At 40.1% G+C, this 13,760-nt stretch overlaps 1 protein-coding gene and 1 non-coding gene across 2 annotated transcripts in view; one reads left to right on the forward strand and one right to left on the reverse strand.

Moving 5' to 3' along the window:
- ATP1B3 (ATPase Na+/K+ transporting subunit beta 3) overlaps nucleotides 1-13,760 on the reverse strand; it is a 50,635-nt gene that overhangs the window by 19,100 nt on the left and 17,775 nt on the right. The window contains exons 2-3 of the mRNA XM_008008866.3: nucleotides 3,073-3,201; nucleotides 418-525 (exon numbers count right to left, since the gene is read on the reverse strand). Coding sequence (XP_008007057.2) covers nucleotides 418-525; nucleotides 3,073-3,201 — 237 coding nt within the window. The remainder of the gene's footprint in view (nucleotides 1-417; nucleotides 526-3,072; nucleotides 3,202-13,760) is intronic.
- On the forward strand, nucleotides 3,788-3,894 carry LOC119625985 (U6 spliceosomal RNA). The gene has a single exon (XR_005242198.2). It is a non-coding gene; the product is annotated as a U6 spliceosomal RNA (small nuclear RNA).

Raw genomic sequence — 13,760 nt, forward strand, 5'->3', positions numbered from 1 at the left:
CAAAAGGTAATACACATTCTAAGAATGATGTCTCTAAATGTAATCACAAACTTGGTACTTTTTTTTTTTTTTGAGACAGAGTTTTGCTCTTGTTGCCCAGGCTGGAGTGCAGTGGCGCGAACTCGGCTCACTGCAACCGCTGCTTCCCAGGTTCAAGAGATTCTTCTGCCTCAGCCTCCGGAGTAGCTAGAATTACAGGCGCATGCCACCACACCCAGCTAATTTTGTACATTTAGTAGAGACAGGGTTTCACCATGTTGGCCAGGCTAGTCTCAGACTCCTGACCTCAGGTGATCTGCCCACCTCGGCTTCCCAAAGTGCTGGGATTACAGGTGTGAGTCACCGTGCCCGCGCCACAATTTGGTACTAATTTCTATAATTAAAATCTCTGATCTTACTCTAAGAAAACATACTCACGTTTTAGAAACTTCTTAAGGTCTTCAATGTACCCTGCATAAGAAGTTGGATCAGACCTACTGAATGTATATTCCAATGCAGTCACTGGTTTTGGAAAAACCATAAGTCCTATAAAGAGATAAAAAGGAGAGATTATCAAACTTCCTTCTCTTCTTTTCCTTACTCTTATCTCTAAAAAGCAGATCTCAGCAAATTACATGGAAAATTGTGTTGACAGTATGCTGAAACCATCAAGAACTTCCCAATTCTAATTATGAAGGCACAGACATCTAAAATTAAAAAGAATTCAAACCTTCAAAACCATCTCAGACATTACCGATTAGAAACCAACCCTAAATTTGATTATCTACAGTTAATTATAATCTTCCTTTTTAAAAGATGCAATTTTACTTTGAACTTTCTATATTCATTTTTAAAAAATCAAATAACATTTTTAGGTTTTGTCAATGTGCCATTAATACAAAGAAAAAAATTTTAGCAAATCAAAACCTAAGTACTTTTGTCATTTAAATTACAACTGTATGGAAACATTCATAAGACAGCTAACTCCTTTTCAGTGAACAACGTCTATGCATTTTAAACTTTATGGCAAATATTCTTCCTTCAATAGCAGATATTGCTCTGTAATCAAAATATGGTTTTCACATACTGAATTTGGAGTATAACCACCACCAATTCCTATCAGAAGTCGATGCCCATGTAATACAGACCACGTTGCTTAAACTTACTAATGAAGAAAAGGCAAGTAGATTTATCTGTAAGAAACAATCAGGCTTCCAACTTTAATATAAGCTTTCCTTGTTTAAAAAGCATTAGACTAGCTGGGTGCAGTGGCTCACGCCTATAATCCCAGCACTTTGGGAGGCCGAGGCGGGCAGATCACTTGAGGTCAGGAGGTTGAGACCAGCCTGGACAACATAGTGAAACCCCGTCTCTACTAAAAATACAAAAATTAGGCGGGTGTGGTGGCGCATGCCTGTAGTCCCAGTTACTTGGGAGGCTGAGGCAGGAGAATGGCTTGAACCCGGGAGGCAGAGGTTGCAGTGAGCTGAGATCGTGCCATTGCACTCCAGCCTGGGCGACAGAGCGAGAGTCCATGTCAAAAAAAACAAAACAAACAAACAAACAAAAAACCGAAAAAACAAAACAAAAAGCATTAGATCTAGATTATTAATTCAACCTTGCACATAGGCTTTAAAACAATCCTAAAATTTTCTCTAGTCTTCAAACATTCCCATACTTAATATATCACACATGTACATATAATACATATTATATGTATATAATATACAACACATACATATTATATATGTATTACATGTACACATGTGCTATATTAAATATGGAAATGTTTAATATATCCCATATGTAATATATACATATGTACATGTGTATGCATATATATTTATTTAAACTAACAATACTTTACTAAAATAATCGACAAATAATTTTAAGAAACTCAGTTTAAAACTGTACTTAAAAATATTTAACACATATACTTACATATTTCATGCAATTATAAACAGAGTTCAGTGGTTTTGAAACAGATGAGACTATGTTCAATGGTAAGTCACATCACTTAAATAGCAAGTAAAGAATAATCTTAGAATTAGTCTAAGGTAGAAAAAAAACAGGACTACAATGAGAGATGAGGGAAAAGTAGCATCGGAGCTAATCTCTGACCCTTGCTCCAATACACTAAGAGTTTTAAAAGAGTTATTCAGGATATTTAGACTAAGATTAGGTGTAAACAAAAGAAATCATTAGAAAAAATTGTTCTTCTAGGAAAAAAAACGGTTAGGAAATTAGTTCAGTTTGGCTGGTGATATAGCTCAGAAGTCTATACAGTGAGCAAGGATCTAGATAAGGGTGCTTCCATCTTGGCATTATTGGCATTTTGGGCTAATTCTCTGTTGTGGGGGTTGTCCTATGCACTGTAGGATGTTTAGCAACATCCCTGGCCTCTACTCACAGTACCCTCTCCAGCTGTAACAACCAAAAATATTTCCAGATGCTGCCATATGACCCAGTGGTTGAAAACCGCTGCTCTAGAGAGAAACCTGCTAGACTCCCACCTTCCTGGCCTGATTCCCCACTCTCCTGCCCTCTAAATCCCGCTCCTCTAGGACTGAACCTTCTTCTCTAGGTAGAACCTTCCTTTCTCTGTCATCTCTAGCAGTTAGTTTACAGTTTTTGGAATTACAGACACTGAAGTTCTGCACATTACTATTTCTTACTTTTCTAAGAATTACCAGCATCTGAGGACAAGGGTCATGTCCAATCACCAAGGGAGAGCTGGCATTCAAAGACTGTTTAGGCCGGGTGTGGTGGCTCACCCCTGTAATCCCAGCACTTTGGGAGGCCGAGGTGGGTGGATCACCTGAGGTCAGGAGTTCGAGACCAGCCTGGCCAACGTGGTGAAACCCCTTCTCTACTAAAAACACAAAATTAGCCGGGCGTGGTGGTGCATGCCTGTAATCCCAGCTACCTGGGAGGCTGAGGCAGGACAATCGCTTGAACCCAGGAGGTGGAGGCTGCAGTGAGCCGAGATCATACCATTGCACTCCAGCCTGGACAACAAGAGCAAAACTCTGTCTCCAAAAAAAAAAAAAAAAAAAAAAAAAAAAAAAAAAGTCACAACTGCAAGATAATTACCTGGGCTAGGAATCTGGTCACGGTATTTCGGAACCTCATCATTGAGAGTCTGAAGCATAACCCACATCGTGAATGAGAAGAGTGCAGCCAGGAACCCATAAAAAACTAGGTAGAAGAGTAAGATCAAACCTGTAAAAGAAAATAAAATGTATGAAATGTGCACGCATGTGTGTGTGTATACATGTTTGGCCAGGTTAAAGAACAAACCAACTATTCTTGCAAGGGTATGATCCCAAGCTTTGCCATGCACATAGCCAAATATCCTCATATTCAGGACACATAAATTTGCCCAAGCCACGGGTATTTCAGCAGGCAGCACCCACCCATCCCATGAGCCCTCCTTTCCTCTGGTATTTCCAAGTTAAAGCAGCTTCCACCATTCATACTCTGGTTCAAAATCAAAGCTTTAAAATTCCAGCACATAGGGGAATGTTTCCCAAAATGAAGTTGATGCCCTCTAAAAAGATAAAAGACGGTTTTAGGTAAACAAAACCCCCAATATTTACATGTTCCTTTAAGTGGCGAATATAAAAGAATTAGTACATGAAACCCATATTTCACAGACAGTAATTATTTGCTTAAATTTAAGTTTTAAAAAGTGAGTTGATGGCTCACACCTGTAATCCCAGCACTTCAAGAGGCTGAGATGGGAGGATCGCCTGAGCCCAGGAGTTGGGACCAGGCCGGGCAACACTTTGTCTTTACAAAAAATTAAGTGCTCACTTTGGCAGCACATATACTAACAGCGGAACGATACAGAGAAGATTAGCACGGCCCTCGTGCCAGGATGACATGCAAATTTGTGAGTCGTTCCATATTTAAAGATTTTACATATATGTATTTTAAAAACTGAGTTCATTGAAAGAATATCAGGAAATATGCAGAGAAGGCAAACTCATGAAGATAGCATTCAATGAATAAAGTTTAGGACACACTGGTCAAATGGAAGGGCTCGTGCAGAAGTGAAAAAAGAACAAGGCCAGAAACAAGCCCTCTGATCAACGGAATTTCACAGCTCTACTGCCAAGCACAATGCAAGATTTGGGAGATACACGTTTCAACATTAAGGGCTTAATCTTTTTCCTTTCACAATTTGGGAACACTAAGATAGATCTATCCTGAACCAGTGACTTATTTTGGGAACACTTAAAATCAATTATTTTTCTCAAATGTCTATATTCAAAGTTCTAACACCAGAAGTGACTGCCGACAAGTATATTAAAATACATTGGTAAAGTCACTTGTATTTCAATGTTTAAAAACTGATCAAAGATTTCTGTAATAATACATTTCTGAATATATTCTTTCCCACCCCCCGGGGAGTGGTTCCACAACTTTCTTCTGATTCTCAAAACACCCCATGACCCCAAAACAGATTGTACTGAAAGCCAGGTAACTTTTATTTCTCAACTGCATGGCAGGAATCTCCCCCAACCCCAAGCAATTTCATTTTATAATTTAGACTAGCATTCTACCCCTCCCCCACAATTACCAGGTGGCCAAAATAAGGATCGAGAGGACAGAAGAGAGGAGAACAGGATGTCACCTTCAGACAGCATCACTTCCCTACCACATACTGCGATCCTGTTGCAGAAAAAGAAAAGGAAGACCAATCTCAAAGAAGTAATCAGTTTGCTATAGAGGGAAATGAAACACACAGAAAGCCCACAGGCCAGTTTAATAAGATACTGATCTTATTAAAGATAAGATCTTATTAAAGATCTTATAAGATCTTTGAGATCCAGGTATTTGCAGGAATGAAGGGATAAAATCCTCTACACCAGGGCTGACAGAAACATAAATGTAATGAGTGTGGCTGTATTCCAATAAAGTTTTGCTTACAAAAATAGGCAGACTGGGGCCACAGTAGTTTGTTGACCCATGCAGTTGACACTAAAGTGGAGATGTCTGAAACAAAAGTGCTAAGAGTTTATTTAGCAGTGTTTTTAAGTCATCTTAAAATATTCTTATCACAATACTGTTTTGAACATTTTGATTTTAAATTTCTAGGAAAATAATGTAAATTATATTTACAAAATAGTTACAAAGCAAATAAATATATAGCAGATATGAACAAACTGTCTCCAAATCTGCTTTCTAAAGAACTATTACACAATGAAAATAATGAGTATAAAGAATTACGTTCATACAATATGTATACAAATTAACAGCTATGTCCCAAATCTAATGCCATATACTAGTGGCCATTAGAAACAAGTAAAAAAGTTATTTCCAGCACTAAAGTGAATTTTCCTTACTTGAACAAGATCCTTCTGCCAAGAACCAAACCTAATTTTTAAAAACTTAAACTAGTTAGTCTCACATATAAATATGATACTTTGTCAACTACCTCTTCCCCCACTAAGAGAAAAAATACCAGAAAATAAAAACAGAAGTTGTAAATTGCTACTCTTACCCAGGTGTAAAATGGCAGTTAAGTTAGTTACTCAGATGTAGTTTGAGGTCAGGAGTTCAAGACCAGCCTGGCCAACATGGTGAAACCCCGTCTCTACAAAAAATACAAAAAATTAGCTGGACATGGTGGTGCATGCCTATAGTCCCAGCTACTTGGGAGACTGAGGCGGGATGATCACTTGAGCCCGGAAGGCAGAGGCTGCAGTGCACTAAAAATTATGCCACTGTACTCCAGCCTGGGCGACAGAATGAGACTCCATCTCAAAAACCAAACTAAAAAAAACAAACAAACATGGACTTAAATGATGAAGAAACATCAGTATTTTATTTATTTATTTGAGATGGAGTTTCACTCTTGTTGCCCAGGATGGAGTGCAGTGGTACAATCTTGGCTCACTGTGACCTCTGCCTCCCGGTTCAAGTGATTCTCCTGCTTCAGCCTCCCAAGTAGCTGGGATTTACAGGCGCCTGCCACCGCTCCTGGCTAATTTTTGTATTTTTAGAAGTGACGGGGTTTCACCATGTTGGCCATGGCCAGGCTGGTCTCAAACTCCTGACCTCAAGTGATCCACCCAGCTTGTCCTCCCAAAGTGCTGGGATTATAGGCGTGAGCCACTGTACCCAGCACCCCTCTTCATTTCTGTTCCCTCTCTCTCTCCTTGTAGTTTTGATAAGGGGGAAAGTGGGTGTGAGACAGATCCACCTGGAGGCAGTGCAGCAGAATGGTTATGTACATGGGCTGTGCTAGAGAATCCAACAGGGCTCAAATCCCGGCCTGACCTCTTTCCTGTGACTTTGGGTAAGTGTCCTAATTTCTACCCCCATCTGAAAAAAAGTAGTAAAGGTAGTATCTATTTAATTATTCACATTATAGAAAGGAAAATAAAAGTCAAGAGATTTGACAAAATAAAAACAAGACTCCTAATGGGGGAAAAAAGCACCAAACTAGAAACATTTTGGAATGATAATGCAACTAGACTTCATGGAAGCGTATCACTCTAGTTACCCTCAGGTACCCAGATATTAGGTACCCAATGAATTGCATTTTACTCTCAAAAAAAGTTTTGACAAATGAGGTTTGATTCATGTGGACTCTACAGAAGAAAAAACCAAGCCCGGGCACAGTGGCTCGCACTTGTAATCCCAACACTTTGGGAGGCCGAGGCGGGGAGATCACCTGAGGTCAGGAGTTTGAGACCAGCCTGGCCAACATGATGAAACCGTCTCTACTAAAAATGCAAAAAATAGCTGGGCGTGGTGGTGCACTCCTGTAATCCCAGCTACTTGAGAGGCTGAGATGGGAGAATTGCTTGAACCCAGGAGGCGGAGGCTGCAGTGAGCCCAGAATGCGCCACTGCGGTCCGACCTGGGTGACAGAGAGAGACCCCTTCTCAAAACACAAAAACAAACAAACAAACAAAAAGAAACCTGGCAAGGTTTACCACCATGTCATCCAGGGGAAGGAGAAACGGGCCCTGTCCAGCTCTTCTGCCTCAACCACACTGCGCATACAATTCAATTCTGGCACCAACTACCCCACACGACAGGCTCAGTCCTCCATAGAAATGCCGCTGTAGAGGTCCTTGCACTACCCACACTTCTGACCAACTGGTAACTAATACAGGAGGTTTCCGCTGCACCCTCAAGTTTGTTCACTAGAATGACTCACAGAGCTCAGGAAAGTAAGTGCTCAACTTAGGATTCCAGTTTTATTGTAAAGGATACACATAGAAAGGGGTCTGGGAGGCAATGCAGCTTCTGCATCCTCTCCTTGAGGAATTGGGCAATCTCCCTCCCAGCACATGTGTTTCCCAACCTGGCAGCTCCACTAAGCTTCAGTGTCCAGAGTTTTTACTGGGGTTTCATTATGTAGGTATGATTGACTAAACCATAGGGCACACAATAGAGCTCAATTTCCAGCCCTCTCTCCTGCCGTCCTTGGAGGTCTGGCTAGCTTAAAGTCCCAACCATGTTGGGACTTGGTTTGGTCTTTCTGGGGGATAAGCCTCCATCTTGAAGCTATCTGGACCCACTGCCAGTCACTTCATTAGCATAATAAAGACACTCCAACTACTCAAATTCCAGGGTCTTTAGAAGCTCTATGTCAGAAACCTGGAAAACACACCAAACAAAAAAAATTTTTTTTTTGAGACAGGGTCTTTCTCTGTCACCCAGGCTGGAGTACAGTGGTACAATCAAAGCTCACTGCATCCTTAGAATTCTTGGCTCAAGTGATTCTCCTGTCTCAGCCTCCTGAGAAGTTGGGAATACCAAGAAGTTGTGTGCCACTACACTCAACTGATCCTTTTTTTTTTTTTTTTTTTTTGAGATGGAGTTTCTCTCTTGTTGCCTAGGCTGGAGAGCAATGACACGATCTCAGCTCACCGCAACCTGGGCCACCTGGGTTCTCCTGCCTCAGCCTCCTGAGTAGCTGGGATTACAGGCATGCGCCACCACACCTGGCTAATTTTGTATTTTTAGTAGAGACGGGGCTTCTCCATGTTCGTCAGGCTGGTCTCAAACTTCCCGACCTCAGGTGATCTGCCCGCCTCAGCCTCCCAAAGTGGTGGGATTACAGGTGTGAACCACTGCGTCCGGCTGCAACACCAGCACACATAATCTGGACATAGGGAAAAGTCACTGGACTTCATGAGGGCCTGGAAATATGCCCCCTCAACACATGACTAGACCCTGTGATCTTACTCCCAACCTCTGCATACTTTCTAGTTATCTTCAGGGACCTAGACACTAGAAAGATTGGGCCTCTCAGAAAATTCTGATGACTAGCAACCATTTCCACCTGATAAATAAACCAGTATTCTGTTTATAGTTTAAAACATTTTAAAGCAGAGACATGTGTAATTTCTAAAAAATCCATTATATGAACAGGTGCAAGTTTATAATCTTTTGTATACTTGAATTTTTAAAAATAATGCTGATTTTAAAAACTGTTATTATTCGCATACCATTCACATAAAGTGTGAAGTTTACATTTTATATTCATTGTTGTACAACCAGCACCACAATAAATTTTAAAATATTTTCAACACCTCCTCCCAGAACTCCATACCCATTCCCATTCCTCTCCTTCCCTGCACCCAGCTCCTGGCAATCACTAGTCTACTTTGTCTCTATAGATCTATTTTCTAGACACTTCCTAGAAATGGAATCATGTAATACATGGCCTTTGTCACTGGCTTCTTCCACATAAGGTGTTTTCAAGGTTCATTTATGCTACAGCATATATCAGTACTCCATTCCTTTTTATGGCTGAGTAATAGCCCACTGTGTATGGATATACAATATTTGATGAATTCATTAATCAGATGATGTGCATGTGAGTTATTTATACCTTTTGGCCATTGTGAATAATGTTATAAACATTAATGCACAAGTTTTTGTGTAAAGAAATGCTTTCATTTCTCTTGGGTATATACCTAGGAGTGACACTGCTAGGTCATATGGTAACTCTAGCCTTTTGAGTAACCGGCAGACTGTCTTCCAAAGCAGTTTCACCATTTTACACTCCTACAGCAGGGATCCAATTCCTCCTCATCCTCATTAACACAGCTATCCTAGTGGATACAATGTAATATCTCTTTGTGGGTTTAATTTGCATTTTTCCTAATGGCTAATGATGCTGGGCATTTTTTCATAAACTCATTGGTTATTTGTATATTTTCTATGGAGAACTGTCTATTCAGATCATTTTCTCATTTTTAAATTTGTTTATGTGACTTTTTTATTAAGTTTTAAAAGTTCTTTATATATAGATGCAAGTCCCTTATCAAATACATAATGTGCAATTATTTTCTCCCATTCCATGAGTTATCCTTTTACTTTCGTAATAATGTTATTTAAGCAAAAAAGTTATTAATTTTGATGAAGTACCACTTATCTATTTTTCCTTTGGTTGCTTGTGCTTTTAGTGGCATATCTAAAATAACACTGACTAATCCAAGGTCATAAAGACTTGCGTCTACGTTTACTTCTAAGAATTTCATAAATTAGCTCTCAAGTTTGGGTCTTTTATCCATTTTGAGTTAATTTTTGTATACGGTTTAAGGTAGGGGTCCACCTTCATTGTTCTGCATGGAAATATCCAGTTGTCCCAGTACTGTTTAAAAAACCATTTGTTGGCCAGGCACAGTGGCTCATGCCTATAATCCCAGCACTTTGAGAGGCCAAAGCAAGCAGATCACCTGAGGTCAGGAGTTCAAGACCAGACTGGCCAACATGGTGAAAATTGGTCTCTACTAAAAATATGAAAATTAGCTGGGCATGGTGGCATGCACCTGTAATCCTAGCTACTTGGGAAGCTGAGGTGGGAGAATCGCTTGAGTCTGGGAGGGCAGAGGTTGCAGTGAGCCAAGATTGTGCCATTGCACTCCAGTCTGGGTGACAGAGTGAGACTCTGTCTCAAAACAAAAAACAAAAACCGAAACCCAATGAACATGCACTGTTTTAATAAAATGTATGCAGATATATGTATGTATACACACATTCTCACATTTTATATAATTAAAATTATTGTAATATAAAAAGATTAAACAAGATTAAATAACCTGCCTAAGATTAACCTACCAGTAAAAGAAACAGACCAGTATCTCTCCATGTGGTACCTTACCTGGCCTGCTCTCCCAGGGGGTCTCAAGCTCTATTGTCTTTTCTAATTAAAACGCCCATTCTCTAAATAAAAATGTCTCATTCAAATAGTCTGTGTTACTCAGGGTGATAGACACTCACATGTGAATAATAGCTGCTGCTTCTCTACAAGAGTTCAGTTATTACGAATGATAGATATGTAAACAATGAATTATAGATACTGGATGCTAGGGAAAAAACAGAAAAAGAATCCTCTCTAGCAGGGAGAGGAAGAAAAGGGACATCAGAGAAAAGGCCACCCAGAAATAAGGTAGTTGGTTCACCAAAGATGGAGAGAAGGAGGGAGCTCTGGGTCAAAGACTAGGTTATGAGATGGAGTACCACAGCAGGAGCAGTCAGATGGGCACAGCTTTGCTTCTCTCAGTATGCATGAGTCCCTGGTGCCAAGCAACTAGCAACAGTAGCAGCAGCATCTGCTTGAAGTAGGAACAGGGAGCTTGGGTGCTTGGGCTGAAAAAGTGGGCAATGTTCTGAAAGCGTTGGTGAAAGGTTAAAGGAGCAGACAGCCTCCACACCCAGGCTGCTCTTGGCTCTACAGGCTACCTCCATCCCCGAATGTTGTAACAGGAAAGTCTAAACACACAGAAGAGGAGCACAAAACCAGTTATTATCACACATTCAAGATACACCTAATCCATAAAGAAAAGTACAAAACTCAACGAAGACAGCAATACCTGAAAACACTGGGCCATATCAGCAAATAGAACAAAGAAAAATAAGCATAATTAAAACCGCAGAAGGTGAAGGATAATTTTCAAAAATCAGGTATCATATTCTGATTATTGAAATAAAAAACTTAGTAGAGAAGCTTAACTGAAGAAGAATCAAACTACAGAAGAACCCAGACAGTTACTAAAATGAAAAAGCAAACCAAAGACTGGGAAAAAATATTTGCAAAACATAAAATAAATGCCTCACTCATATCTAGAATATACAAAGAACTTTTACAACAAAACATATTATTTTATTTTAGAGACAGGGTCTCGTTCTGCTGCCCAAGCTGGAGTGCAGTGGCACAATCACAGCGCACTGCAGCCTCAAACTCCTGGGCTCAAGCAATCCTCCTGCCCCAGCCTCCCCAGTAGCTAGGACTATAGGCACGTACCACCATGCCCAGCTAATTAAAAACAAATTCTTCTTCTGTAGAGAAGGGGGGATCTTTTAAAAAAAATTTTTTTTTCTAATTTTACTTGAGATGGGGTTTCACCATATTGGCCAGGCTGTTCTTGAACTCCTGACTTCAAGTGATCCTCCTGCCTCGGCCTCCCAAACTGCTGGGATTACAGGCATGAACCATCATGCCCAGCCGAGAAGGGGATCTTGCTCTGTTGTCCAGTCTGCTCTCAAACTCCTGGGCTTAAGTGATCCTCCCGCCCTGGCCTCCCAAAGTGCTGGGGTTACAGGTGTGAGCCAATGCGCCCAGTCCAAGACACATTTTTTGAAACAGGTAAAAGATCTGAACAGAAACTTCCCCAAGATACAAGGATTGCAAAAATAAGCCCATAAAAAGGGTGTTCCAAATCATTAGTCACCAGGAAAGGGCAAATCAAAGCTATAATGAGCTACCACTACATACTCACCAGAATGCTAGAAATTTTAAAGACTGACCATACCATGTAATGACCCAGAAGTGGAGCAACTGAAACTCTCACATCCTGCAGGTGGGAATGTTTTTTGTTTGTTTGTTTGTTTTTTAAAGAAAAAAAGTTTGACAATCTTTTGAAAAGTTAGCAACATGCACACCTACCAAAAGATCCAGCCAATCTACTCCTAGATATCTACCCAAGAAAAATAAAAGCACATGTTCACACAGCAGGGAAACGCGAATGTTCAGACACTTTATTTGTAATCACTGAAAACTGCAAACAACCCAAATATCCACCAACAGATGAATTAATAAATTTGGCTATATCCATACAATGCAATACTATTCAGCAATAAGAACTACGGACACACATGGAAACATAGATGGATCTCAAAATAATTATGCTAAAGAAAAAAGAGGCAGGGCACAGTGGCTCATGCCTGTAATCCCAGTACTTTGAGAGGCCGAGGCAGGCGCATCACCTGAGATCAGGAGTTCAAGACCAGCCTGGCCAACATGGTGAAACCCGGTCTCTACTAAAAATACAAAAAGTTAGCCAGATGTGGTAGCAGGCACCTGTAATCCTAGCTACTTGGGAGGCTAAGGCAGGAGAATTGCTTGAATGCAGGAGGCGGAGGTTGCAGCGAGCTGAGATCGTGCCACTGCGCTCCAGCCCGGGCGACGGTATGAGACTCCGTCTTAAAAAAAAAAAAAAAAAGAAAGAAAAGAAAAAGAAAGAAGAAAGAGACAATAACATGCACATGACCTGTCATCTTCTATGACAGTCAGACCCTCCCCCCCAAAAAAACATACTGCATGATTCCACATACAGACATACACCATGAAACATTTCAGTCAGTGACAGACTGCATACACAACAATAGTCCCATTAAGCTCATAATAAAGCTGAAAAATTTCTATGGCCTAGTGATGTCGCAACACAATGCATTACTCACGTGTTTGTAGCAACGCTGGTATAAACAAACCTACCAGTCACATAAAAGTGTAGTACGTAACAACAATGTACAATGCATAATACTTAATAATGATAATAAACTGCTATGGGTTTATGTATTTACTACGCTGTACTTTTTATTGTTATTTTACAGTGTACTCCTTCTACTTACAAAGTTAACTGTAAAAAGCCTCAGGCAATCTTTCAGAAGGTATCTAGAAGAAGGCACTGTCATCGCAGAGGACAGCTCCGTATGTGTTGCCGCCCCTGAAGACCTTCCAGTAGGGCAAGATATGAAGGTGGAAGATGGTGATACTGATGATCCTGCCTCTGTGTAGGTCTAGGCTAATGTGCATGTTTGTGTCTTAGTTTTTAACAAAACAGTTTAAAAAGTTAAAAAAAACTTTTAAATAGATAAAAGGTTATAGAATAAGAATATAAAGAAAATCTTTTTGTGCAGCTGTACAGTATGTTTGTGCTTTAAAAGCTAAGTGTTATTAAAAGTATATAAAATCACTGGGTATGGAGGCTCACACCTGCAATCCCATAGCTTTGCGAGGCTGAGGTGGGAAGATCGCTTAAAGCCAGGAGTTCGAGACCAGCGTGGGCAACATAGCAAGACCCCATCTCAATTAAAAAAAAAAAGTTGTAAAACATTACAGTAAGATAAGGTTATTACTGAAGTAAAAAAAAATTTTAATAAATTTAGTATAGCCTAAGTGTACAGTGTTTATAAAGTCTACAGTAGTGTACAGTAATGTTCTAGGCCTTCATATTCACTCACCACTCACTCACTGCAACTGCAATCCTGCCAAGCTCCATTCAAGGTCAGTGCCCTATATAGGTATACCATTTTTGATGTTTACATGGCATTTTTACTGTACCTTTTCTATGCTGAGATATGTTTATAGACAAATATTTACCATAGTGTTACAACTGCCGACAGTATTCATCCAGTAAAATGCTGTACAAGTTTGTAGCTAGGAGCAACAGTCTATACCATATGGCCTATACGTGTAGTGCGCTACGCCATCTAGATTGTGCAAGTCCACTTTATAACACAATGAA

This window comes from Chlorocebus sabaeus, chromosome 15, assembly GCF_047675955.1.
Source record: "Chlorocebus sabaeus isolate Y175 chromosome 15, mChlSab1.0.hap1, whole genome shotgun sequence".
Classification (NCBI taxonomy): domain Eukaryota; kingdom Metazoa; phylum Chordata; class Mammalia; order Primates; family Cercopithecidae; genus Chlorocebus; species Chlorocebus sabaeus.